Source organism: Pezoporus occidentalis, unplaced genomic scaffold (genome assembly GCF_034315485.1).
Source record: "Pezoporus occidentalis ecotype Australia unplaced genomic scaffold, CSIRO_AGI_Poc_V1 ctg137, whole genome shotgun sequence".
Classification (NCBI taxonomy): domain Eukaryota; kingdom Metazoa; phylum Chordata; class Aves; order Psittaciformes; family Psittacidae; genus Pezoporus; species Pezoporus occidentalis.
The window spans coordinates 1782364-1810145 of NW_026913177.1; the positions used below are offsets into that span (position 1 = coordinate 1782364).

Below are 27782 nucleotides of genomic sequence, written 5' to 3' on the forward strand. Positions count from 1 at the left end.
TGAAATTATCAGCAGTACTCTGGCAAGACGTTATTAGTCATAGTCCCAGTATCATACGAGAGCCAGAGCCAAGGATTCAAGAAGCAAAACATTCCCCTTTGGAGAGAGGGCAAGATTAGTCACCTTTGTTTTCTTTAATTGGTGAGGGTGGTAGGGAGGGCCTGTGGTTTATTTCGTTATGAACGAGAGTTTGGGCCATGTTTTTATGCTAGTTGGGTCTTTTACTGTTTTTATTAACCCTTAAAGTCTTGTAAATATGCCACTGTTCCACACTGGAAATGAGAATCTACAGCTAGGAGAAAGCTGTTGTCTGACAGCCAAACTTCTGACAACAAAAATATGGAGTGATATTCAGAGGCTGTACTGCTGTGATGAAACCAGCAGAAACAGTCCTCCAGAGGAAAGTACCATGGGGAATTTTCTTCACATCTGTGGAACTGCAGCATCTGAAATACAAGAGTTTTTCTTTCCTCTGCAGATAGGTATTGGAGTGCTCAAGCAGAAGGACCCAACATGGGAATGTTTTGCTGACCAAGAATGTGATGGAAAATGAAAAAGCAATCGGTTTTCCAACTTTCTGTCTCACTAAAAAACAGAAAAGTGCTTTGAAGTTTTCTTTGAGATCTGAGGATCTGCTTAGGACAGGGAAAAGATTTTTAAGGTTTTGCTAGAGCTCTTCTTTCCAAGTTGAAGCTGTTTATTGTATCTGAAGGTAGGCCATTAACTTTACTACCTCAGTTTTCCCCACTTTGTACTAGTAATGATGGTAGATATCTACTGCAGTGTTCTACTGTATCAGTGCACAAAGATTCACACAGTGCTTTGGATATAAGATGCACTAATGACTGCCATTTATTCCATAATCATAACAAAACTATTGCGTAAAAATAAGGGGCTTATTTTTTTCCCCTGTTTTTTTTGATCAATAATTCCTTTATATTTCTTGTTATCTCAAGCCTGTTTGACATCTTCCATACAGCTGGATTTCAATTTAAGCATAATTTGGGATGCTGTTTATGATGATGGTGCTAGATAGATGTCCAGTAATACTTGTGGATACATAAACTTCTCATACTTTTAGTATCATTGATTCACTTGTAAGGAAAGAATCCCTCTCTTCTTGCCAATTTATGTCTTATTTTAAAATGGAGATGGAAGACAGCTGTGTCTGGTCAAAGAGATATTATTTCCTGAAGGGGGGGCTATAGTAAATGAAGATAAGCAAATTCTTGAAAAATCCAGAGTATTCAGTTAATAGGATAGGGGGATTTTATCTTCTTTAGTGGCTTCTGATAAAAGTTATATTTGGAGAAAAGACCCTAAACTTCACTTTCCTGGCTTCATGCAAGGAGAGAAAAACATTCCAAGCTCCCTTGTTCATCTACTGATACTCTGTTAATTTAGAGGAAAGGGTTAAAAAAAAGAGAAATCTGACCTTTGTAATACTAAAAGAAAAAAATAAATGCTGTATCCTGAGGCACTGCTGGGCCAAAGACTGTAGATTTTGGACACTGTCCTAACTTGAAAATTTCCATGTGTTTTAAGTCTTGTCTCATTTATCTAAAGAGTCAACCACAAATTTTAATTGCTTGGCTATAGCCCTCTGGATGCCAGACAGATCTGTGAGTGTTGCACACATCTGGGCATGCATTCCGTACTGAGAGGCCAACAGGACAGGCCTAGGAGCTTAGGGAGCAGTGAGCTAGCAGAGGGGCTTCATGGCCCAAATCTACACCTACAGCTAAAGAAAGTTTCTCAGGAAGAGCAGATTTCCAATTGCTTGTGTGTTTTATATAAGCCAAATATTTTTTTTCCAAGAAATTGTTAATAGCAGCAACAAAAGCACTGAACTGAGGCCACCATTCTCAGCTCTCTCTTCAAAACTAGCAGCCATATCCAGTCTCTGCTTCTTACCATTTCCTCCAGCCATATCCATCATGGTCCTCATTTCTGTCTTGACTAGCAACACTTTAGATCATCCCTTTCCAACCGTTTTTTTACCCTCAGGCCTTTTTGAAATGTCTCCACTTCCAAAGTAAGCACTGCCCCAAAAGCTTTCCACCTTTTGAGGTCTTATACTCTTTAACAATCCATAACTAAGTGTATTTCACTCTCCCATAAGTTAATTCTCCCATCTGCCAGCATTCTGCTGACCTTCTTGCTAGAAGGAGAGGTATATATTCATCTTATCTTGCTTTCTTTAGTCAAGCAGCAAGTTACAGCCAGATAAATTTATGAAGGTGACATGTAAAAACTGAATCAACTTGTGTGCTTGTAACTTTTCTATTTATATTTCTTTATTTTTAAGATCTTAAAGGAACTCCTCTCTTATATAAACACAACATCGGTTGTTGCCACTTGTTTCTTTGTAGGTCTCATTTAATAGTTCCTTTTGTAACTGAAGTTTTACCGGCTGCTGATCTGCAGCATTTACTTCCATAGGGATTATGTTTATAGGTTGTAAGTAAGTGGCTGGAAATAGTCAAAGGTAGCTGTGAAGATTTCTGTTTTATTGTGTAACATCTTCTTCAGCTACTGCTGCTCCTGAAGGCTGTATCTGCATTTTCGTTTGGGGAAAAAAAATGGCAGTATTCTAAAAGTGACAGTTATAAAAACATGCTGCCAATATTCTGTGTTTGGTAACATATATGCTGTATTTCATATTATTTATTTAATCACGTATTACTGAAGTAGCGCTTTCATATCAGTTTTTCATGTTTTGGCCTGTCAGAACATGTCTCTTACTATTGTTGTTTTCAACAAGGGAGATGTCTAATCTGAAAAATGGCATTATAATTGTAATCTACAAATTTCTAATTATCATGGAAATCCACATGAAAGAAGTGAAGCTGAGTGGATAGTTAACCAAAGATGTCGTATTTCCAGAAACTTTGAGAAAGCTTTTTAAAAAAATATGTTTTTCTTTGGGGAAAGGGACATTTGAAAAGGAAATGTCCCTTTCTATAACTACACTGCAAAGAACTACAATTCTCTGTGGAATAGTTACTTGCTTACCTGAATTTCTTTCCCAATTCTAGTGAAAAGAAAGAATTCATATATCAACCCTGCCATTTCTTCTATTTCCTATAGTTTGAGCACCCGGTACCCTAGAGCTTCTACTGCACAATCAGGACAAAATTCTTCAGACAAACAAAAATGACTTTAAAATGCCACAAGTGTTACAGTCAGTAATCAAATGGCCACATGCTGGTGTTATCAGTTTGTTTTACTTCCCAAAATAATTTTAAAAAAAAGTGTAACAAAACTGAGTTTCTATATGGTGCATTAGGAATTTACTATGCCAAGTCAAGCCCTCTTTAACAGCAGTTCACTGATACGAATGTAACTTCTTGGAGAAACAGAGCCAGTGACTAGCTTAAAAATCATGGTTTTTTTCTGAAATCTGACCCTGACTCAACAACTCAGAATTTTCTTCTCAGACCCAGGTCATCGCCCTCTGTTTAAAGCGCAAGCAGCATACCCTCAGTCAAGGTGAATTATCAGCAGCCATTTAAGGGTTACTACCATAAAAAAATAAAGAGGTTTTTTTACACTTTTGAGAACTGTAGAATAAATATTTACTATAAAAATACCAAAGAAGATGACACAAGCAACAGTCTCAGTTTACTGAAAAAACAAAACCATTTTTAGTATCTCAAAGTGAAGACGGGTTTGGCACTGATAGCTTTATGCAAGAGAGATGATTTTAGGACACAGTGAGTAGCAAGTGCCTTTCTTTCCAAAGATGCTTTTTGTCTCAGTGTTATCCATTTTATTTGTCAGTTGAGACAGTGGTTACAGTGTTCATATATTTTCATTGACTAGAAAGTGACTCGTCACATGCAACCCTCAAAGCCCATTAATTTTGTTCCTCGGGAACTCAGCCTTTATAGTTTTCTAACAGTGAGTAATCATATAGTAGAGGAGAGTGTTTTCTTACTGGCTCCCCTTCCTCTATCTTTCCCCCAGACACCACACACATACTCCCTTCTTTGACCAACTCTCAAGAGAAAGTACAGACAGTCTGGAGAACAAATCTTCCTTAATGCAGATTACATTCGCCTATAAACAGCTCAGCAACTGGTATATGACCTCCACCAAGACTGCTGCCTAATCTCTGGCAACAAAATAAACAAATCCAAGCCAGAAGCTCTGATAAGGGGATTTGCAAGAATCTGGGATCTTGGATACTGTAAATGGAAGGAAGAGCTTTTTCATGATTTTTGAAGAATCATGTACCTGGAGAAATTTTCCTTAATAATACTGATATTGTTGGTGTGTCGTCCCCCCTCCCCCCCCGGTCACTATTACAGAGAAATGTTTAAATTAAATCTTCTATGAAAATTCCCACACCCATCCCTGAGCTTCTCTAGAAAGCCCCTTCTAACATCGTATTTGTTCCTGTCTACAGGGGCCCTCAAAACTAAGGCATTAACTATTAGAAGTATTGAGATACCAAATTGTGTAGGAACTGAGAAAGAAGAAAAGCCAGGGAAGCTGCCTTTGAAGCTCCCTCAAATGTTCTCAAGATTTAAAAGGAAAGGTCTCACCAAAGAAAAATGTGATTTATAAAAACACCCTCACTTGCAGAACAGTTCAAGCACCACTTGACTGTGACACCTTCCTTCTTGTACATCAGAGGCCTGTAATGACAATAGAAGTTGTGTTCTTGTGGCTTTTGCTTCTCCCTTTAAAATGTCTCATACTTTAAGCAGACACCCCTTTGGCAGAACTGAGGATGGGGACCCATTGTCCCATCGCCATTTGCAAATGTCATCTTTTCTGATCCCATCCACAATTAGCACAAGCAGAGCAATGTACAGAAATCCAGACTGCTCCTTCTTTTGTAATATCCAAAGAATATGTTACTATTTGGGATAGACAAATCAGTCAAATATTGATCCAGAGCCTGCTGAAGTCACTGGAAGTCTGTGATTGCCAAAACTACCACTGACTTCAGTGTGTCTTGGAGCAAGCCCTTCATGGGCAGAGAACTTCCTGGGAAATGGCTTGCTTTATTGGAAATCAGAACTGATTAAATAACAGTCAAACACAACCAGCTACCTGGACCTCCCTCCACAAAAGCTTTGTGGCTTTAGAGCCCTACCCTAACATGGAAAGAACATGGAAGACAAAGATCTTTACTTTTTATCTCATATGGCCCAACTAAATAGCAGTCAGCTTCTGCCTCTGCTTCTGTGGGCCTCCTGCACTCCACAGCTGCAGCAGCCAAACCTTGTTCCCTAGAAAAAATTAGACAATTATTCCTGGGAATATATTTCCCAGCAAGAATATTCATATCTCACTTCTCTCCAGTACTTCATCACCAAGATGAGCAGCTGCTGAAGGACTATCCAGATCTCAGTCCAATCTACTGTCATGTTCAATAGCTCATCACTCCGAAAGTTTCATGAATGCACATTTTCCAGATATATCTTTGGTCTGTGTTTCCTCTGGTAATCCCTGCCTGGAATCACAAATTCAAAAGTATGTATATATAAATCCCCTAGTTAGTTTAGAATAATTAGCAAAAAGATGTTTCTTGTTAAGGAAAAGTTGCCCTTTGGACTCTGAAGGGAGCTATTTGTCTGCGGTCCTCCAATACAGTCCTTCCAGCACAGCTGTCTCGGAAAGCAAGTGGTACCTGCACAGTGGAGGATGGAGGAATGAGATATTTTTGCAGGCTTCACTAGCACTGATTTGTACTGTTACATGTGGATGATCATGAGTTAGCCATCTGTGATGGGCACTATTTGGGCAAAGCATGCCTTTTTAAAAGAGAGTGAACAAATAGTGATGAAAAGAAAACCTGATGATATGCTCAATTTTCCATCTGTATTTCCTTCTAGAAATCTTGAACTTACATGTTCTTCAGCTTCCTCATTTGAAGAATCTCATCTTTCAACAGCCATTTCCACCCAGAATTACTAGTGTTTCATGTACCATCTAGGGTGCTTTGTCTCATGTTTTCAAAACCAGATGCAAAGTATAAATCTCTGGCACCTCATATTTTTAAATCACTGTATCTGCTTCCCTGCCCATTGTATAGTGTTTGAAAAAAAACTCAGCAATTTCTCTATTGTGGAAAAACACTTCAGTCTCTGCTGAAATCCTCCAGGTTTGCTGATGTTCTGCTCAGCCTTACTGTCTTTTACTATCCTGTGTGATACTTGGATGATAGCCAGGCACATATAAATCGCTCCCACTCATGCTCTTTCTGGCAGTTTTATGTGCCTTTAACTACTTTCTAGCAGATATTTTAAGCAGCAATTTATTCCTATCACAGTTTTTTTGCCCTCTTACTTGTTTTCCCTTTTTAAAACATATCTTTTTGCCTAGAATTTGCTTAGTGTTTTGGGATCTCTGTGGATTGACGGGGCATAGACTACGACAGCAAAATTGAGGCTTTCTCATTATACTTGTAGAAGGGAGCAGAAGACCATAGGGCAGACTCCTACTGTGCAATTTCAAGATGTGCTATGGCAAGGGGCAGAGAGTGGGCAGGACTTCAAAGCTGGAGGTACCCATCTTCCCTTCAAGACAGCTCTCTCAGTATATTGGAGTCAGCAGAGAAAGGAGGCTTCCCATGCCAGATAAGAGGGGTGATACAGATTACTCCTTGAGTGGAAACTGCAAGAAGCCAGAGACTGAATCTGTGGTGCTCCTAGAAATATTTCATTCTTGATTTTCTTCTGAATACCATAAATGTACACCAAATAGAATCTAAATTTTGGACAAATCCATAACCTAGCCTCTGTTAGATATCCTGACTTTTCATTATACTTTCTTGTAAAGATTAAAAGAAAGAGCAGGAAAAGGAAAAAAAAAAGAGTAATTAAATAGTTTAAGGAGCTTCTGTCTCAAGGCAGAAGAAAATGAGCATTACGGATTCAGGCTTAACCTTCCCCTGCAGCACCCCAGTTGGAAAATTAGCTTTAACCCATCTTAGAAGAGTTTCTTGTCTTGCTGTGAGTCATGTCATTCAAATGGCAGTCCTAGTGAATGCTGTCATTGACAAGGTGAGAGCATAAAACTGAACCATGCCCCACTTCCAGCCCTTGCCACAGACCCCAGCTTCTATACACTCACAGTAGCAAAAATATCTGTGGGCATTTTGTGGCCTGAGTTGGTAATTGGGCCCAAATGTAACAAAAAGCATCAGTCAGTCCTAGCTTAGAATGGATTAGATCACTGCAACTAGAGCAGATACTAGAACATACTGATATTATTAAGGCATATAAGCATGTTAGAAGTTTATCATGTTGAAGCAAAAAAAAAAAAAAATATGTCCAGAATAATAACAAAAAACCCTCACAGAAACTCAGTTATGGGACTTGGTTCTCTATCACAGCACATCTCTTTAAATGTTCATTTGTCATGTGTTCATCCAGGTATAAAATGAGTCTCAAAGCACATACCAGAGGTGAGTATTAACAGGCCTGTCCTCAACCAACTCTGACCTGTTGCATTAATTTTCTGATGATGTTTGCTGAACTGTGAATCTGTGGTGTCTTCATAGAGGTTGTTCGGATCCTCATTAAGAAAACTGTCATTTTAATATTGTATTTGTATCTCATGGTTTGTTGCAATTTTCTTACTTGCTGCTACTAAACGAATCTTTCCTTTTCCTTCCTAGGTTACACAAATGGACCAGAAACTGAACCTCATTACAGATATGCTGCATCATCTGATTTCCTGTCAGCAAGGGGACCAAGGAAACAACAGAACATCTCAGAGAGGCAACAATGTCAATTCAGATCTTTTCCTCCCTAATAACACCCTGCCAACCTACGATCAACTGACGGTACCGAGGGAAAATGAAGATGATATATCCTGATGCAGTATAAGTCTGGGGTGGGTTCTTCCCACCTTTCTCCTTTAAATGGGACTGAATGTTGACAACCTGGAAGGAATTAGGTTTATCAGCCATTTGAGAAAACACACAACTACTGTATCTATACCACTAGTCTCAAATACCCTCTTCTAAAGCCACTCATAATAGTGAAAGGATTGCCAGGCTGTCTTCTACCAGGCAAAACTTACTGAAACTCCACATTTATTTTGTTCATGAACAAATGATCACAGCTCATTATTTCTTAGAAAGAAAAAAAAAAAAAAAAAAAAAAACCACCACCAAAAAAAACAACCAAAAAACCAGGCCAAATGACAAGGATTATCTTTAATAATAATAATAGTGATAATGGTATTCTAATAATACTTGAACTTAGATGGAAAAAGTGCATTCTGTTTATGAATCTGCAAATAGCAATATATTTCTACTAATGTTTTTTGAACAAACTACGGTAACTTATGTTGGTTTTATTGTAGAAATGTACACTAACATTCTAGAGAATGAGAAACCACATACTGAATGATTTTCTTTTTCTGTTTTATTTTAACATTGCTACATAAACAGTTATCAGATAATGACCAGATTTTTTAAATCTGTTTTTCTTCAGGGAGGAACTAATCCTTAATCTGGAACAATACTATTTATAGTGGAAAGAGCTATAGATTTTTTAAGATACCAGTTTTTCATGGGGAGACGATAAAGTATTACATAGAAAAAAAATCTTTCTGCTCTCTAGAAAATTGTTGCCAAAGGATTTATATATAAATAAATAACACAGTGGTCTGAATGTACTTGTCCTGAAATAGCTTCTTAAAAAGAAGGCTACTACTTCTTCAATCTACTGGGTTTTAGCTTACAGTCACAAAGAATAGTACAAGAAACTTAAGTGACTGGACTTTGCCAGTCAAGTGCTTGGGCTGGCCACTTACTGAGCATCCATAATCCTCTCAGGAATCAAGGCCCCAGTTCAGGAAAGCATCTTTCACCCAGACGGCATCTATGATAATTTGAACAGTTTCCTGAATAATGTCTTGAGAAATTCATCTCCCTACAAGAGTCATTTGGTATTGAAGAGTGCCAGCTCTAACTCAGAGGACCAAGAGCCCCAGCTACAACCCACAGGGCTGAACCACATTAACCTACATGATAGTTAAAATAAAGTCAGCAGTGTTTGGGTCAATGTGATATTTCACATACATAATGTGCAGGATTTGGGATTTTATTACAAAGGTTGAAATCCAGCCCTTGCAAATAGTCAGCACCAGTATCCTATCAGCCCTGCTTTGAATGTGGAACATCCTTAAAGCTGACAAAGTATCAGGAAAATGTTTAGTCTAGTGTGGTGGTGGAAGTAGCCCATACTGCTGGTGAAAGAGGGAGATGTAAACAGATTTATCAGCTCTTGCACTTTGAGCATCATATGCATCCAGTGCACCCTATTCCCCTCACTGCAGAGCCTTTACCCCACAGCAATCTCTCTCCCTCTCCTGGAAAAATTACACCCTAAAGCCTCATAATTTTGCACAGCAGTTAACATCACCTGTCTTTAGTATCTTTGAGCAGTCTGAAATACTGATATGTAATGAACTGGGACAGCAGGGAACCTTCTCATTCTGCTGCTCATATTCTGGGCTTTCTTCTCAAGATTTAATCTCTTTCCCTTGGACTGCAGAGGAAAGTATACTGCATTTAACTTTACAGATTATGTTATAATTATCCAGCCTCACTGCTGTACAGCAGGTAAATGTTAAGGGTGTAGAAATTTACAGGCATAAACAGGAATTGTATCTGGGCATTATGTTTTATAAAAATCAAAATTATTCTCATGATTTTGAAAATTTTTTAAATGAGATTCACTGTAATTTCATGTTTTCAATCAGCCTGTTAATTTCATAATAAAATACGGGACAAAAGTGCCATGTCTTTTGGTTATTCTAAAATCCAGACACTTGATACACACAGAAAAGCTGATGTCTTTGCATTTCTAGGGGTGCTGTGTTAACCAGAAAATGCATCCATTCCTGTCTGCTTCTTCTCAAGACAATACCTACATTTTCTGTTTGGCAGCTAACCTCGGTAATAACAGACAGGCTGAGTAAATGTTTCATGCAAAAAGTAATTTCACTTTCTGGATGTGTCACTTGGTCTATACCCATCTGGAAAGCACTGTTACCAGCATCCTGGTATATCCAGGTTTAACCAGATTTTACAGATTCTCAATGCTGGAAGTCTCGTCATGAAGTCAGTGATTCTCACCTGGGCCCAGCTGATCGTTTCAGAAATAGCACTAGCTCTGAGACTTGTTACTTCAACTCTGACAATCCACCTCACCCAAAGAAAAAGAAGATGATCCATTTTCCCATCTGAAGAGGAATGTCATAAAATGAGCCACCCAATTTTGCCATGCAGCTGACTGGAGCTAGCCATCCCCAAGTGCTCACCAGAGATAGGTCTGACCTCTCTGCCTGGAGGGCTGGACTGGACTTATCTTTCCTGCTGAGATTTCATACCTCAATGACTTCTCCTGGAAGTAAGTACCTCAGCATCTTTCTTTCACAGAGCATTGTGGAACAGCAACATCAGGAAGATGAGCTGAACAGTTTTACACTGGACCAGCCTGAAGTAAGCAGCATGCAATGAGTATGTGTTTCTGCTGAAACCTTATCTGCTGGTGTCTGCTCTTCATCCAAACGGTCCAGACAGGGTTTCTTCAAGGAAAATGTTTGTAAATAGCTTGAAGGGGAGCAAAGAAACTTTAAGATAGGCAAAGCCTTGACTTCATAATTTTCTACCCTGTTTTTGTAAACTGTTAAAATAAGGTGTCTGACACTGCAGAAACGAGACACTTAGAGCAGCTGAATAGCAGTTTGCATTTCAAGAATGGTGTGAGCTGTGCCTGGATCCCCATCCCTGCCTAAAAACAATAAAGGTCAGCTAAAAAAAAGTGGTCTAAAAAACTGTGAGCAGCCTCAGCTTCCCCAGCCTCTGGGTGCTACGCCAGATATGGAAGGTAGGAAGCCAGTAAATAGGAGAGGAGGAGAAACATGGGCTGCCCAGCTGAAGGTGGTGAGGAAAGCTCACTCCATGGCAGCCAACCATGAAAGTCTGCAAAAAAAAAAGATTAATGGGGAGACAGGGGGAGATGTGTGCAAGAGGGGAGGTTTAGGAGATGAGCAAAAGTGTGGGCTCCTGGAAAGGGACTGTGCTAGGATTCACGAGACAGAAGCACAGTGCCTGGCATTAGCATTAAGCTACAGTTTGACCTCAGGGAGGGTCATTTCACCTGTTTGGCTGCATCTGCTGCCTGCTCGCTTCCACTCAGTCTACTTGTCTATCTAGACCGCAAATTCCCTGGGACAGGGAAGGCCTCTTTCTGTATGTTAGCTCAGTACCTATCACAAACGGACCTTCAGTCTGGGACTTGAGGTACCACTCTCATATAAATAATTACTCAGGAGGTAAAAGCCACCCAGGGCCCCCGCTATATTCAAAACCTTTACTATTCTGAGCCCAAGGAGTTTCAGAGTTTCAAGTGTGCCTGATGCCGAGCTGACAATTAGAGGATGTCAAAGGTTTAGATCCCCTTTGACATAGTATGTTACAGAACACCAGAAGTCTGGCCATCACTCATTTTCACCATTTTATATTAAAGGAGGTTGATTTCAAATAATGCAATGGGCCAGAGCTATGCTTAAATACTAGCTGAGGCAGAAATCTTTGGATGTCAGTGGATTAAATAGCCATCTTACTGCAGCAAGTTAAGGGCTGTTGTTAACTAGCAGACACTTCTGGACTGATATATAACCCATCAGTTCTGAGGAAGGTGAAGTCGGTGAGGGGGCTGAACTGAAAAGGTCTGGGCAAGAAACAAATTGCCTTTTGAAATATAAAAAAGGAAAATACAGGAAGATTTTCTGTTCTGGGAGTTTAAAGGAGAAAAGGTAAAAACAATTTTAAGCTAATCCTTGTGTACCCTGCTGAGCTGGATGTTACTGTTCTCATTTTACTGATGGGGTGGGGGCTTGGGAAGAGAAGGGGCATTGAGAAGAAAAAGAAAAAGATTAAAAGTATGATGCAAGTCTCATTTATGTTGTACTCCTGTGAAAATGTATTTGTGTGCTTATTTATGTGCAGGAGTTGGTCTATTGCTTGCGATGGGACTACTCTGTGCATGTGGGTCAGTGTAAGGGTTTGCAAGTTCAAAATGTATAGTAAAGACATTGTTCCATGGTCCTTCAGTGAAAGCTGAGCTCAGTTGTGTATGCAGCATTGCTTTCCTTGTGGTCAGACAGCCATGTGGATTCACAAGTTTCTGTTTCCCATTTCTGTTTTCAAATCACTGGTTTATAATAATACTCTTGCATGCCTTTTGCATTTTCAAGCTGCAACAATCAGAGGTATTTCTTTTCACTTCAGCAATACGAATTTCTTTACCTACCACACTTGAACACATGCAATATAATGTTTCTTCACACTGAGGAAAGGCTTTCTAAATGCCCTCCAATTTCGTTTAAAAACGAGCCTGTGTATTATTTTGTACCCTGGTCTTCCTGAGTAGCAGCAGCTGTGATGAAAGTGCATGAAAGGCAGTGAGCTGTTAACACCAGTGCCATGTGGAGGTGATGCTTAGCTATGTCCTCAGAAGGATGCAATAACCAGAAGTGGTTCAGTTCAAATGGAAAACAGCAAGTAATTTTGTGAATGCTGGCTTTTTTTGTTTTGTCCATGGGCTGACTATAATTTCTAAGAAGTGCAAGTTTCAGTTGAAGCTTTTGGGTTTTTTTGTGGCTATGACATAGAGCAGGTTTGTTTTCTTTGTTATTCCCCTTGTGCCCACTGAGATAAGCATGAGCACTCAGCCCTTCCTTGGCGAGGAAGTTGATACCAGGCCCCTCTCTCTTCCACCTCAGTGCCTATTTTCACAGAATTTATAAGAACTGAATTATTTTGTAGAGATCTATCCTGTCAAGTTGAACAAGGCCAACAGGTTCAAAAGTTATTAGGGGGAGGCAAAACAAACACAGCATGGGTGCATTAACCTTGTTTCTACAGGAACTTTGTTGAAAGTCCTCACTTCCCCCCCTCCCCAAGCCCAGAAGTCTGGAAGAGATGTAACGCCTCACCTGGGAGCAGAAAACAGCCTCTAACTCCTGGAGTGAAGAGGAGACTTGCAGAAAGCATATTCCTGGGAGATGATGGTTCCTGCAAGGCTTGGTGCACATTGCCTTTAGATCAGCTATTAAAAGAAGCTATAAAATAGAATTTTTCTTATATTGCTTCCAATGACAGTCGCCTAAAAGCTAATATGACAAAATGCTTGGCACTGCAACAAAGAAAATGCAGGTGCCAGATAGGCATATTTTGAAACACTATTGTAATACAGCATGGTGCCTGATGAAAAGATGTCTACATCGCTGGTGAGGGACCACTGCCGGGGAAGGGCTGGCCCAAAAGAAATGGCATTGTCCAAATTCAGATTGCTCCTTCATGGGCTGGCAACTGCTCCCTGTGGGGAGAGGCTTCCTGGGGGGGCCTGACATGAGGCATTATGCTCTCTGCCCGTGGATTTGCACCTAAGAACTGATCTATAAAGCCATTCTTGAAACCATCTTGGAGCTGTGTTTGCTTCAGAACTAGCATTGCTCTGGCAAGCTGCCCAGTGATTTAGTCTTGGTTAATCCAAGCTTGGCTCTCCATGGCAGACACCCATGGAACAAAGGAAATAAAGCTTCCACAACTCTGCTGAGTTGCTGGTCAGTCACTCAGCCAGGTGCAGCAAGTGGGCTAGGCAGCCTTCAGCGAGGTCTCTCAGATCAGAGAGGGGCAAATCCTTGGTGGGGGTGAGCAGATGAATCTTTAGAGGTTTTCTTGCCATAATTTCCCAAGTCTGGGAGTGTCTGGCTCTGAGCCCTCAGTGCCTGTGCATTTCACACAAACTTTAAAGCCAGCTGTGCTGAAGTGTTAATCACTGCTGCTTTCTGTGCTGGCAATCTTAAAGGGAAATGGAGGGGGAAAAAAGAAGCCAAAGAAGAAACTAAAATCAGTCTTCAGTTCTGCTGCATGTTTTATTCTTAAGAGTATATTGATCATTAATTTGTAAAAATTATCATGTTACACAGAGTTGTTACAAGCACTTCTAGTGCTGTAAGGATGATAAGCACATATGAAGTATTAGGATTACAAGCAGCTCATAAGATGCTATCATCTGCAACTGTTGTTTAAGCATTGCCTAACAATTTGTTAGTTCTAATAATTGCCTAATGGGGTTATAAACTGAGCTCAATCCAAAACTGGCAGAAGTCAGCAAGGCTTGCAGTTGGCTCCAGTGGTGCCTGGGACAGGCTCCTGGGATGTTTCCTGGTGCCTGCAGCTCGCAGTCACGTTAGTCACTGCTCCTTGGCATCGCATAGCCTGTGATTAATGTTTCCTCACTTCACCAGCCCTTCAGACTGCCGCTTTGACTCTGACTTCTTGTTTTCCTCCTTCCTCCTTCACTGTCAAAGGGAAGAACAATTCTAGAAAAGAAAAATGCTCTTTCCCTCACATTGCCGAAACCTTTGCTGAGAGCTTTGTGGAGGGGAAAGGAGACTTTGGAGAACATATGGCTAAAAGTGTTTGGGGTTTTCAGATGGTAAATGACCGATGAGGTCTCAAAAGGGTTTTATTTATAAATGATAGACTCCTGAGAGAGAAATAATTGCTGCTCTCCCAGGCGTAAAAAAGCAATTCACCTGACAAAAAACCCAGGGATAAAATTAGCTAAATGAAAGCTAGATATGGCAACTGTATTAAGCTTTTTTTTTTTTTCCCTGCTGAATAGTGAATCATTTTAATTTTGTTTTCCCCTCCTTTCTTGGAAGGAGAAAAAAAAACCCAAAGCCAAAGCAGTGCCTTGGGTCTGAAAGAACAGATGGTGCCCTGGGCGGCCCTCCGGAGCGCTCTGCGGCTTGCATTCCTCCACTCCGCCACTCAGATAACTGAGTTATACAGCACACGACCATCTGGTGTATGACACATCTTGTGTCCCCCGGACAATGCCCGAGCAAACCTCTTCAGGGGAGAGGTTAGTTTCTAGGGTAACAGCAGCATGTGCAGCTCCAGGCCTTATTGAGATTCAGGGCTCCTCACTTGTCCCTATTCTTCTCCTCACTATTGTTGTCACTTGAGCTTTTGCTGCTTGGTTACACCGAGACTGACAATATCCATCAGTATTTTGTCCCCGGCCCAGAAGCCATTGTCTCCAAATTTTGTTTCATTATTTATGTTTTCAATATCCAATGCTTGGCTGAAGCATCTGCTGTGGAGTGATAAGGCAAGTGCCTATTGAGGAGGACTGGGCTGCTGCCTGACAACGATAGTTTGAATTATTTAGGTTGTGGCTGCACAAGCCTTTGCAAAAGCCAGGGTATCTGTGAAGCAGTGAGGTGACTTTATTTATTTTTCTACTTCAGTCTTTTTAGGTGCTTGCATCTTTTGATCCAGACCCAAAAAAATCTAAAACCTCCATAGATAAGTCAGCTCTTGAAGAAGTAGGTCTGCTTATTGTCTGCTCATTGACTAGAGGTCTCTGAATTTTTCCTTGCTGGGAACTATGCAAAGAAAAAAAAAGAGGTGTTTGCTTTCCTTTTGGCTTTCTAAGGGTTTTTTCCAAAAGTGACTTTGTTATTTTGGTGCTGACAGTCTCTACTTGCTTAAAGAGCCAAGGCCTGGGCTATAACCATGATCAAGCACAAGACTGTTTTAAATATTCTAATGAATTTCAGTTTTAGCAATCTAAGTCAGAAAGTTTGATCAGCAAACAAAAGTAGTAGGTGTTTACTGAAAAAAAGATATATGTCCCATTGAATCATTTACTCTGTTGCAGGACAATTATACTAGCAGTGTTACCTTCCTCAGATATGTGTAATTGTCACAGCCAGCCAGAAGCCCCCAAAAAGCATGAGGTTTAAATATTAAAAACACAACTAAGGAAATACCAGTGATGGCTAAGCACAAATGTGCTGAACTGCAAGCCTCAGACAAGGTGTAAGTAACTTTAAAATACTGCATTGTGTCTCAGGTTAAGGTCAGGTATTAGAGAACCAGCAATAACAGTTAAGAAAGGTTCTGTATCTATGTATCAAATAATAATAACATACCTGTATTGATATTGTGATACATTTGCTATAATGTCAAGTCTGATTCATTATTTTCGGTCATTTATAGCTTTCTGGAGATTTTGCTTCCAGAGTAACACTTTTAAAATACAGATATATGATCTAAAGGCAATTTAAAAAAAGATTTTCCTAGAATGTTTCAGATCTGCCATGAGGAAAAGAGGAAAAAACTTTTAGGGTTTTCACAGCATGAAACGACCTTTGATTTTTTAGAGCTCAGAGCTGGTGGCAGAAAATGACAATGAGGTGTATCCTTGAGTGAGAAGACTGGTTTTAAATATTCTAATTAAATTCAGTTTTGAGTTGTAGCATGTTTTGCCCTGACCTGTTCATTAGGTGTGCCATGGTAGTAAGTGTATTTATTTCATCACATGCTTAAGATGGCATGTGATTATAAAAGTAGAGACCACTGTAGAATGCATATGAGAAAGGAGATAGAGCTGCTCATGGGCAAGGCTTGCTTAGCTGTGTTTTGCTTGGCAGCTTCCAATAGCAAGAAGGAGGGGCTGGAAATATCCTCGCTTTGTTACAAATTTGGACAGAGTTCCTATTTTTCTATTAAACTATTGAAAATTATCAGCAATGTGCTTCACAAGAACCTCTGTGTTATCTTCATAGGTGTGAAGCCCTCCATCCTGGCCAACAGAGTGGGGCCAGCTGGGGAGGTATAGGTAAAGCACCTGGGCTTGTGGTATTTGTGAGAGCACAAGAAAGATCCATACGTTGATATATCATAGACTGGAAACTGGGTCTCAGTCATGCAGTCCTTCTCCCTGTCTCACAGCCCTCCCTACCTCCCATCTTCCAACCTTAGAGATGGGGGGCTGCAGCCCTGAGATCCCTCAGCATCTCTCCAGCTTCAGAGCATGAGAACAACTGAAACTAAACCAGAGCAGGCAGTCTCCCCCTGCAAAATGTACTCTTGGTCTCAGAATAGTATTAGGTGAGGTATTTCTTTGGAAATTGTAGAAGCTGCATGCAGTGCTGAGCCCTCAGCTGGAGTGCTGTGTAGCAGTCTAGTTCCTTGAGCTGGATGAGTCTTTTCTGAAAAGTAGCATGGAGCAGAAGAAGGGTCAGAGGAATTGAGAGCCTGTATTGGGAGTTTCTCTGTCTAACCTAGCAAAGCAAAAGGCTAAGGTTGCTCTCCATCAATACGTACAGGAAAGAGAAATGCTGTTTCACCCAAAGGACGGTGTTATTGCAAGAGCAAATATGTAAGTTGTCCACAAATACATTCCTGTGGGTTTCTAAAAATCAGAGAAGTAACTTTCTACAACAGCACTCCAGTGTAAATATGGGGGGAGGGGTGTCAAAACACCCAGCTTTAAGATAACGCTTGATTAATTTGTGAAAGAGATCATAGGCTACAATTGCCTTCAAAAGCAGGAAACTGGTCCAAGTGACGTGGGACATCCCTGCTGCTCCAGTATTTCACAGGTTTTAAAGGCAGAAGAAACCATCAGATCATCTGGTCTGAACTTCCATATGACACAAGCCATAGATCTCACCCGGTTACTCTTTGCTGAGCCCAGAATTCTGTCTTAATATAAAGACAGCAAGACTCACTTCCTTCCCTGAGGTTTGTCACAGCCTTAATGTCCCCGTTATTAAAACGGACATATTTTCTTGGTTTGGTCTGAATTTGTTCACCAGTATCTATAATTCTTATGAGACTTTCCACAGGGAAATTAAAAAGCTTTCTAGCATTGGAAATGATCCTGCCTTTGCACAGATTACAATAAGCCTGTTCTGTGAGTGAAGACTAGGGTAAATATACTAACTGACCCGGAAAAGTTGAAGAGTTTAGCCATATCTTCGATGCTATACCTTCCATATTTAGACATCTTTCTAATGTTATACCTCGGCAATTTAGAAGCTTGTTGGAAAGTGATAAAATTGCCTCGGTGCCTTGTTGCAGCAGAATCACTTGATTTTGCCTTGGTGACTGTGGGGTTTGAACATTCCAGTGATAAGGCTTTAGGATCCTTAAATATTCTTCACATGCATTGTGGGTGCAGTGGAAAGGGAGGGGAAGGTAGAGGACGACATACTGCAGTATCTTTGAACATGCCAGCTGCCCCAGGTATCTGCAGGCAGTGACCAGAGGACCTCAGTTACGATGGCTGTCAGTCCGTACTTACAACAGCTCAGAGTGTGTTTGGAATTGTTTTCAAAATACTTAGGAAAAGAAGATATTCAGGACAGTAAGACATAGAGTTGGACTGAATGAGGGTGGCTAAACTACAACTTTTTGCAGAAAAACAAATGGAGCTATTTATAGTCCAAAGGAGGTATTTTTATTCCTGTTGTTGAAAAAAAAGGAGCTACCATTTTCTTGCCTATGATAAATCCAAAGCGAAAATGTACTTCAGGCAGACACTGCATCTGGCAATATCCCTATCTTTACTGCCCTGTCATTTCAGGGCAGCTAATTAGGAGCAAATGGGGTTGAAAGGAGCCATGATTGTAGGTCTCCATCTGTGAAAGCAAAGTCTGTTTATGGGAAAAAAATGAATCAGGAGGTAATGACCATCTTTCTCATTTTACAGAGAGGAAAGACAAGCCACAGAGGATGAAGCTGTGATCAGTTTCATGATGAGGCAATCATTTTGCTAGGTTTGTACTAAGACATCTCTGTACTGTATGAAGGCCACACTCGACCACACTTTATGCCTTTGTCCTGATTTCTGAGACCCAGATGAAGCCGACCAGTTGTTCATAACATCTGCTTCTTTTGAGAGCACAGCAAATGACTTCTTAGCAAAGAGGCTTCTCTTTGAAAGGATTACTGAAGAGTCAGAAAGGCAAATTAAATTAGGAAACATAAAGCAAAGTGCCATGAGCAGAGGGCAGAAGAATATGCTGCTATTCACACGTGAAGTAGATCACTTACTAGGAAGTCAAATGTACTCAGTTTTTTCAGGAACATCTGAATATTTTTATGCTTAAGAAAAATAATGGCCTGATCTGTTTAGAGGGAAAAGCAAGAACAAAATAAGTGGGACCACAAGACATGATATGATTTGCATCTAAATATGTTTTAGAGATAAGAACATGTTCAGAAGAAAACAGTACTGCCAGTTCACAAGACTTACTTTCTGGTATCTTTGTGGGAACCAAATGAACTGCAAAACATCTGGAAGGTCCACAGTGTCAATTATGCCTTTATGTACGTGGAGGAAATGTCACACGATGGAGGCAGTCATTGGACATGGTCAGTTGTAGGGTTTTCTCATTTGCTTAGCCTTAAAGACTCAACAGTCAGGTTAGACAATGGCACTGTCAAAGAGGGAGATGGATCAGTTTGGCCACTCGGAGTTGCTTATCAGTTCAGAAAGTGTCCCTGGCCTCGGACAGCGCTGACATTTCCTTTGCAAAGCCTGGCTCAGGTCTGCTTTGAGCAAGTCTGTTTCCAGATTTGTGCATCTAGAAGCAGCCAAACAAACAAAAAAAAAAACAAAAACAAAAACAAAAAAACACCTGAACACAAAGCATGGATAGCAACTAGGATTTGCAAAAGTAATCATGCAAATTAAGTGGGTTTCCAAAGTTTCCCTTAGACCAGATCTGCATTTCTTACTCAGATTTATTCTCCACAATTTTTTTTAAAAGACCAACTTTGCAGAAGCATCTCACAGGAACATATAAAAGGAGGTTGTGCATCATTCAAGGACCACAGGAGCTGCCAGCCCAGAAGAATGGTTTTCAGAGGCCCATAGGTGTGACTGCAAATGTCAAATATCTTCATTTTAGCAGCTTGCATGTTACAGTTTATATTGAGCACTGCAACAAGTCCCAACAATATTCTTTCTGGATTTGCAAACTTGCATTACTTCTCCAGGAAAATTTTAAATCCAGCAACATTTGTAATATACAATTTGAGGGTGGTTTACTGCATTCAGTGTCTGCAACACAGCAGCATCTATAGTCTGTAAAATTGCACAGAAATGCCACTGGTGCCATTTCCAGCTGTGCTCCACGCTAGGTTCTGATCTCCAGTCTTTAGTTGCACTCTGGCCAACTCCAGCAGCGACACAGATCCTTTAAAGCTCACACAGATGTTATCAGAAACTGTGTGCAACACTAATCTGTAAGAGGGGAGCTGTAGGTGACATTTTTGTGTCAGTTAGAATCATAGAATAATTAGGGTTGGAAAGGACCTTAAGGTCATCTAGTTCCTATCCCCCTGCCATGGGCAGGGACACCTCACACTAAACCATCTCACCCAAGGCTTTGTCCAACCTGGCCTTGAACACTGCGGGGGGTGGAGCATTCACAACCTCCCTGGGCAACCCATTCCAGTGCCTCACCACCCTAACAGGAAAGAATTTCCTCCTTATATCCAATCTAAACTTCCCCTGTTTAAGCTTTAACCCATTACCTCTTGTCCTATCACTACAGTCCCTAATGAAGAGTCCCTCTCCAGCATCCCTATAGGCCCCCTTCAGATACTGGAAAGCTGCTATGAGGTCTCCACGCAGCCTTCTCTTCTCCAGGCTGAACAGCCCCAACTTCCTCAGCCTGTCTTCATACAGGAGGTGCTTCAGTCCCCTGATCATCCTCGTGGCCCTCCTCTGGACTTGTTGTCTGTGACTGGGTGAAAGTGTCTGGATTCTTCCAAGCGGGTGTCCCACCAAATGAGATGCCATTTTCAAGATATGTATTCTCCAGGCTGGATAAGAAAATGAGCAGCAAATGGGAGGAAGGGAGAGTCAGGGGGAGGAAGTGTTTAATAACTAGTAACTAACTCTTTATGACTATGTGCACTGCTGCTGTCAGACTATGGTGTCATTGATGTTGACATTGTATAACACAGCCTTATAAAACAGAGGGAAAAAGCCAAGACCTCAGGTTATGTCATTTGTAAACAGCCTGGTGCATCGTTTCGGTTTGAATTTTCCTCATTAGACACTGAGTGGTCGCCACATCACACCAGTCTGTGTGCTCATACGTGGCATCTCCCAGTGGTACTGTGAGTGCATGATAATACCAACATTAATGATTCCGAGGCCAATCATAATGCCAAGATTGCCCAACTAGTACACTTGTGACTCAAGCCCTGGGCTTCTTCACATGCCCCAACAGTCCCTGCTCAGTCACCTGGACTTAAAGTGCCTGTTCTGTCTAAAATACTGGTCAAAAACCTGCCCTTAATTAATATACCCCAAAACTGAGAATGACAGGGTTTTTCTGGTTGTGGTTAGTTGTCATAACCAACAAGTTACGACAAGGTAACTCATACATTTAAAGAAGAAAAACAACTGAAAAAGGAATGAGATTTGCTCTGTTGTGGAGGAGTAAGTTGCCTAGGAACCCAAATGAAGGTATTTATTTAAATTGTTGGATAAGCCTACCAATACAGGTATTCCAGGAAACAATGGAGTTTGTTTCAAATTCCAGGAATGGAAAGGGGTTTTATGAAGTGAGCGGATGTGCATCATGTTCATTTAGAGATAAACTCACTGGGCAGATCTGAAATACAACATGGATTGGGATGGCTTACATTGACATGAGTTTGGCTCCGTATTTTGTAGGGGAGCATAAGGAAGAGAGTTATACAAGATTGTTCTAGCAGTAAAATTACTTGAAAGGATGATTCCTGGAAACTGTTTTTAGTCTGAATTTTAGGGCAACTGTTTCACTGTGCCAGTAAAGCTTGCGCAAGTAACAGCTCTGAAAAAGAAAACATTTAATACAGTGTAAAATCCAGCAGCCAATGGTGAGTGATCAGTCTCCAGAATGTAAAACCTCTCTATAGAAAAACAGTAATCACCAGGAGGGGTCAAACTGTTGTCCATCATCTCTGCAGGAGACAATGGCTTATATTTAGGAAAAAAAGTCATACAAACCCCTAAAGTTTCTGACTGGAGAATAAGGTAACTGTAAGATTTTGTTCCTTCTGTATTGGTTAACGTCCTTCCACATGTTTTGAAGAATTATCTGCCTACTGAGCTGCAACTTAAAATAACAGCGTCCAGTTCCTCCTCTTCTAAGCTCTTGTCATCAGAAAAAAAAGTTACCCTTCCTTAAAGGTTAGGACAGAACACTACCAACATGTTGGTAGTACATGTTAGATAATGTGCTTTCTGCAAAACATGCTGTTTACAAAACAAAAAAGACCATTTCTCCTCCAGTTGCCTTGTGCCTCCTCTATGACAAATTCATTGCTCACAGGTAAAATATAAAGGAGTTTTCTGCTGTCATGGCAATGGGGATTCATTGAGATTGCATAAATGCACTGTTCCTCCAGGCCTGATGTACCTGCTGCTGGAACTGGTGAAAATACTGTAAGGGGATGCAGTCAGAGCTGAGCCAGGCTTAGCATTCTTCCAGTTACACAAATCATAGGGTGAAGGTTGATGTCTCCCAGGAAAACAGCCTGCTGCACTAATTTACTGCTGGATTATCATGCTACGGTTTGAAATTAATGGTACTTAGGCTACCAACAGGGAAGACATAACTACTTAAAATGGCAGCATTGCCCTTACTTGTGACCAATGATCATCTGGTGATTTGTCTTCTGGGAGACACAGCTTCTGAACTCATAGGAGTACATGAAAGCCTTAGTTATTTTGTCACAAAAAGGAGCTGCTTAAGCTCTATATTGGGGTGGGAGGGAAGGCTAGGAAGTGTGATCAGATTCAAAAGCATCCTGAAGGCCAGAAAAACCTGATTTGTATGCACCATAATTGACTTCAGCTTGCAGCCTCTGAGCACTGCTGTGCCCTTGGCTAGATCCAGGACGCTTGCAGAAGTGGGATGGTCAGCAACTTGAAAAGCAGGAATAGCTCCAGGAATAAAGCTCCCTTTCTCACTACTGACCCTTTGCTGACACTGCTTACCTAATTCCCTCTGCAGGGAGGCTTGGACAAGGCCATGTTCTAGGTGAGAAGCACCACTGAGCTATTCCTAAGGAGAACGGAGGGATACCTATGGAGGGGGTGGGGTTATTGCTTTAATCTTTCTGTATTTACTTATCTAGAGTCTATAAAACACCTCATCAGATTCTTTTTTTGTTAAACACAAGTAAGGAAAGTTTAGGGTAGTGTTTTCATTGTCAGGTTATTTTGGAGTCATTAGCTAAGAAGCTTTGCCCCTAGTTGAGAAACCTATCTCGTGTTTATCAAGCAAAGATCAAGAGCAAAAAACATGCACTAAACTGTTAAAAAAGCTCCATCATCTCTGATGTTGCAGATCAGATTGGGTCAGTTTTACTTCACAGTGCAATGACTTGATCCCAAATTTATACACTTCTAACCAACCTGCCCCTTCAGATCAAGGCTCCCCACATACCCTGGGGCTGCTGCCTCTCCCACAGCCGCAATTCCATTTGCTTATTCTTCCTCCCTTTCCATATTCAACAGCACAAAACCAAGTTAAGGCAAGTTTTGCATACGTAATCATCAATGTTAATTCCCTGTGTTTCAATGAACCCACTCTGAACACTCTTGAAGATGGATTTTGGACAGAGCAAAGCACTAGCCATCTGAAAATCAGGACCAGTTGAGATCCCCTTGATGCTGCACCCAGATTTTCCACAGTCACAGTCCTGCCCTTTAGTTCTTAACCACTTTTATTAAACCATTTTTTTTTCTTAACACTCCTAGTGCTGGTGTCACTAGCTGTTTTACATTTTTTTAGATCCCTAGTACATTTATTCAAACAGCTTTTGTTAGGGTTTTAGCTGTCTCTTCCCTGTTTGAATATTCCTTCCACCTCTCTTTTCTACATTTGCCAGTCTGGAATCTGTATGTTTTGTTACCTCTTTCTTTTTCTAAATATTCCTCTTAAAAAATACTGCATTTGATTTTGTGTATTGGTAGGTTTGCTCCTGGAACAACTCCGCCACGTTTCTTTGGCCAAATTGCATGTACATCAGTTCTTATTAATGAAACATTATCTAACACGACACTTGCAGTATTTAGAATCTATCCAAAAATCAATGTTTAAATGCTTTCATTTTGCCGTCACTCACCTAGCTACTGTGAAATAGCATTATCCTAATTTTAAAATCACTTCAGGTGTTTGTGCTAATAGAATTAAGCTCATCTTAAAACAGAAAATCATCAAAGTTAGTCATCGTGTTCTCTGTATTATCATTAGAGATTTAAGTGTGCCATGTACTCTGTGGCAAATTAACACTCACTCCTCTGATTTCTACTCTAATTGCAGCAGTTGGATTAGAGTGTGGGTTTAGGATGAGTGGAGCAAGTGGGAAGTGGGATGGCAACAGTGGCAAAAGTTTATGTTTATTCCCACATAAGGACAAGAATGCTTTTCAGTGAAACAGAAATAAAACTTTAAGAAACTGAAGCTTCTAGCCCAACCACACAGGTAAACATCTTAAATATCAAATGAGTTGGAACATCTCTATTATTGCCTTCATTAGTCTGAGAAGATGGACAAAACTGTCAAAGTTTTGAAAGTGAACCTGAGGATCTCAACTGGTAATGTTAATACTGATGCAATGTGATCCCTTTATCTCAGAGACACGGTAATTCTAAAGTGCTGCATTAAAAAGATAACACTGGATATCAACTGTTGCAGTGCCATACATCTTGGCTGAAAAATTCAACTATTGGGGGAACAGGAGCAGTACAAACATTTAGACTTTCACTCTCCTGTGTACTAGCTCTTCCCTTAGCATCTTGTAGCTCTCACTAAAATCTCTGGTTCACGCTCAGCACTGACACTGGAGTTGCATCTCACTCGGGTTGAGCAAGCCACTCTCACTCCTGGTGTGTGGCTTTGGATGGGTGTCTCAGTCCCAAAACAGACTTGCTTTGTTTTTCTTTTTCACCTGTTACTGTTATAGCTTAGAGACAGCATGGGTTGTCTTTGCAGCCTAGCTTAGCTAGTCTGGAGTCAGAGCTTCATTTCCCTAGAATAAGTTTGCTGAGGGGGAGGGAAAGGGGGCCGGGGCAGAATGTGTGTGTTGGGGGCAAGGTGTTATTTATTTTGTTAGTTTTCTTACGGGGTTTTGCTCGTTTCTTTGCCTTTGTTTGGTGTTTTTTATTGCGGCGTTTGCCGTCAGCCGCGCCGCCGCCGCGCAGGGCGGCTGGGAGCCCGTTGGGACGGCAATACCTCTTTCCCCCGTCCCCGCGGGCGCGGAGTGGCGCGGAAGGGCGCGGTGCTGCAGTGGGGCCAGCAGAGGGAGCGCATGCGACGCGGTGCTGTTGCGGGGCCCCGGCCCCGCTCCCGACGGGAGCTGAGTGCATTTGGGGAAAACGGAGGTATTTCCGAATCCGCCCGTTTTGCCCTTTCCCCATCCCGTCTGCAGCCTGCGAGAGTGTTGGTTTCCATCATTTTACCTTGCTATGTGATTCAGGCCGTTCCTGCTGCAGGGATGAGTCCTCGTGCTAAGAACAGTAAGGCTTTGCTTGGCCCTTCAGAGCATCTCTTCTTTAACCATAGTACAATATCCATAGAGCCACCTTCCTTTTTAAGCAGATACTGTTTCTCTGAATGCCTTCACCAGTACAGCATTGATGCTTGAAGTGGTGACCATCACCTCTTCAGTCACTGTTAACATCTGTGCCTGCAAATGCTGAAGCTCAGATGTGGTACAGGGCCCAGAGAGTGCTAATAACTGTTCTCAGTCATGAACTCTAGTGGCCCTTGATGCAGGAGTGCTCTGAATAAGTCTTGGGAATAAAAATTATGCAAATTTTAAGAGAAAAAGGTCATACAAAGAAAAAAATTATCCTGACAAGATTTGTGCATTGAAAAAACTGATTTCTGCATCTGCCACTCAGAAAGGACCAGCTGCTTTTTAGAGCGAATACACCCCAAAGAGCCTGTGCTCTGAGACCCCAGACTCACAAACCAATGCTGGGTGGGAAACTCCTTCTGCAGAGAAACCCACTGGCTTCAGGGGAGTCTGCACAAGTCATTTTGCAGGAATAGACCTGAACTCAACAACAAAGATAAGAGACGCGACATCAGTTTGTCCGTTGCCCTTGATTATATTCTAAGCACATCCTCCTGCCCTAGCTAATCTTTATTTTCTATGTACAATAAGGGAAAATGGCTATTTCAGATGCCTCTAAGCTCTGCTTAAAAGCCATTAACAGACACCTCTTTCTAGAGGACTGTGCTAACTGTGGGAGTTAGTAGTGGATCTATATACTACTTATCATCTATTTTGATGTTTCTACCAATGAAAGGTCCAGAGTTGTCTAATCCACTTTCAAGTCAATCACCAAGACAAACAATAACAAGGATGATGAAGAAGGAAAAAAATGCAAATGTTGGAAGGATCTGGATATTTTTGAGGAGTACAAGTAAACAAGTTTGGATCTGCAGAGCTTACTGCTTCCCACACACCTCCTGACAAGCCCAAATCACTCCTTGGCCCATGAGTGCTTCCTCTCCACTACTTCTGTGTTCTTACTGTCTTTTTCCGACCTCTTTAGGACTTTACTTGCAGCTGCCAAAGTCCCCCTCTATCCAAGCTGTAAGTTTGTAGGTTGTTTCATTCCCAAATGGCCTCCACCTCTACCTTCTGAATTTGGAGAGAATGCAAAGGAGGTTAAAGGAATGGTTTCTGAACTGCAGAAGTCCACGGTGTTTTGTAAGGTGGAAAAAGCTTCTAACACAGAGATTTCTTCTACCACTTCCTCTTTCTCAGAAAAAAGTTAAGGGAATCCATGTGGAGGGGAAAGGAAGGAACTTTCATTGCTGCTTCCCCTTCCAGAAACCTGGGATGCTTTGGAGGCTGTCACAAGGCAAACATGAAACAGGCTTGTCTCAGAGGAGTCTGTGATTGCCAACACAGGTCCTGCTGCTATGCCATCCTGGGTAATATTCTCCTGCTGCAGCTGAAGCGTTCCATACACCCAGCCAGGAGTTGCTGATGGTCCCAACCACACTCTGTGTTGTGGCTGGGGCCAGCAACACAAGAGGCATTGCAGTGGCAGTAGAAATTTATTCCACTAAGCTCTGTGTAATAATCTCCTACTTCATCAGAAAGGCAGAAAGATGTATGCTGGGCTTTCTAGCCTGTGCTAAGACTGGAGGAGAAACAAAAACCTTTGAGGCTAATTCCAATCCATATTCTTCTCCTTTAGAGTTTGCAGTAGACAAGGCTGCCTCAGGACACAAGTCAGGCAATTACTTAAAGCAGTAGACTGCTCAAGACCACAAACTGGCCTGCAGTCTGCTTTGCCTATGCCAGAGCACTGTGGTCAAGGCTGGGATACAGGAGTAGGCATCAGGGAAGAGCATTGCCTTGCAGAGATGGCACTGCATCTTCTGAGCTTGTCCTGCTTCCCATCAGGTGTTGGCAGGTTTGTGTACCACCTGTGGAGCAGCAAAATTGAGTCTTGCCTGCACTGACCAAGATCTTCCAGCTGGTTCTGCCTTTAGCCTGTTGCTTAACCCAGGTAGAACAATGAACCGCACAAAATCATACACAGAAATAAACATGCACACACATGCAGATATAAATATATACTATCTATGCACTGAACATAAACAAAATAGCTTCCTCTTGTATATTTTGAGAACTTCTACTTTGGTTATTATCCAACCAAGCATCTTTGTTGGTGAACTTTTCAGCTTTTTTTTTTCCTACAGAGGTCACAGATTTATCCATGCCTAAGTTTCCAAACAACGCATATGTCAGATTTACCTTGCTCCCTCCTAAAGATCCCACTATTTAGTAAGGCATAGAAATTTGTAATTTTGTTTTTAATGTCTTCAATACAACCAACTTGTAGGCTATAGAACTGGCACCTTACCTAAGAGATGAGTCTATGGCAGGTCTATGGCAT

At 41.2% G+C, this 27782-nt stretch overlaps 1 protein-coding gene across 5 annotated transcripts in view; it reads left to right on the top strand.

Annotated features, from left to right (window-relative positions):
* KCNQ1 (potassium voltage-gated channel subfamily Q member 1) overlaps nt 1-8132 on the top strand; it is a 396763-nt gene extending 388631 nt beyond the window's left edge. For all 5 annotated transcript variants that reach the window (XM_062609397.1, XM_062609392.1, XM_062609394.1 and 2 more), the window contains one exon: nt 7637-8132. In XM_062609397.1, the coding sequence (XP_062465381.1) occupies nt 7637-7837 (201 nt within the window). In that variant the 3' untranslated portion in view covers nt 7838-8132. The remainder of the gene's footprint in view (nt 1-7636) is intronic.
* The last annotated feature ends 19650 nt before the right edge of the window (nt 8133-27782 follow it).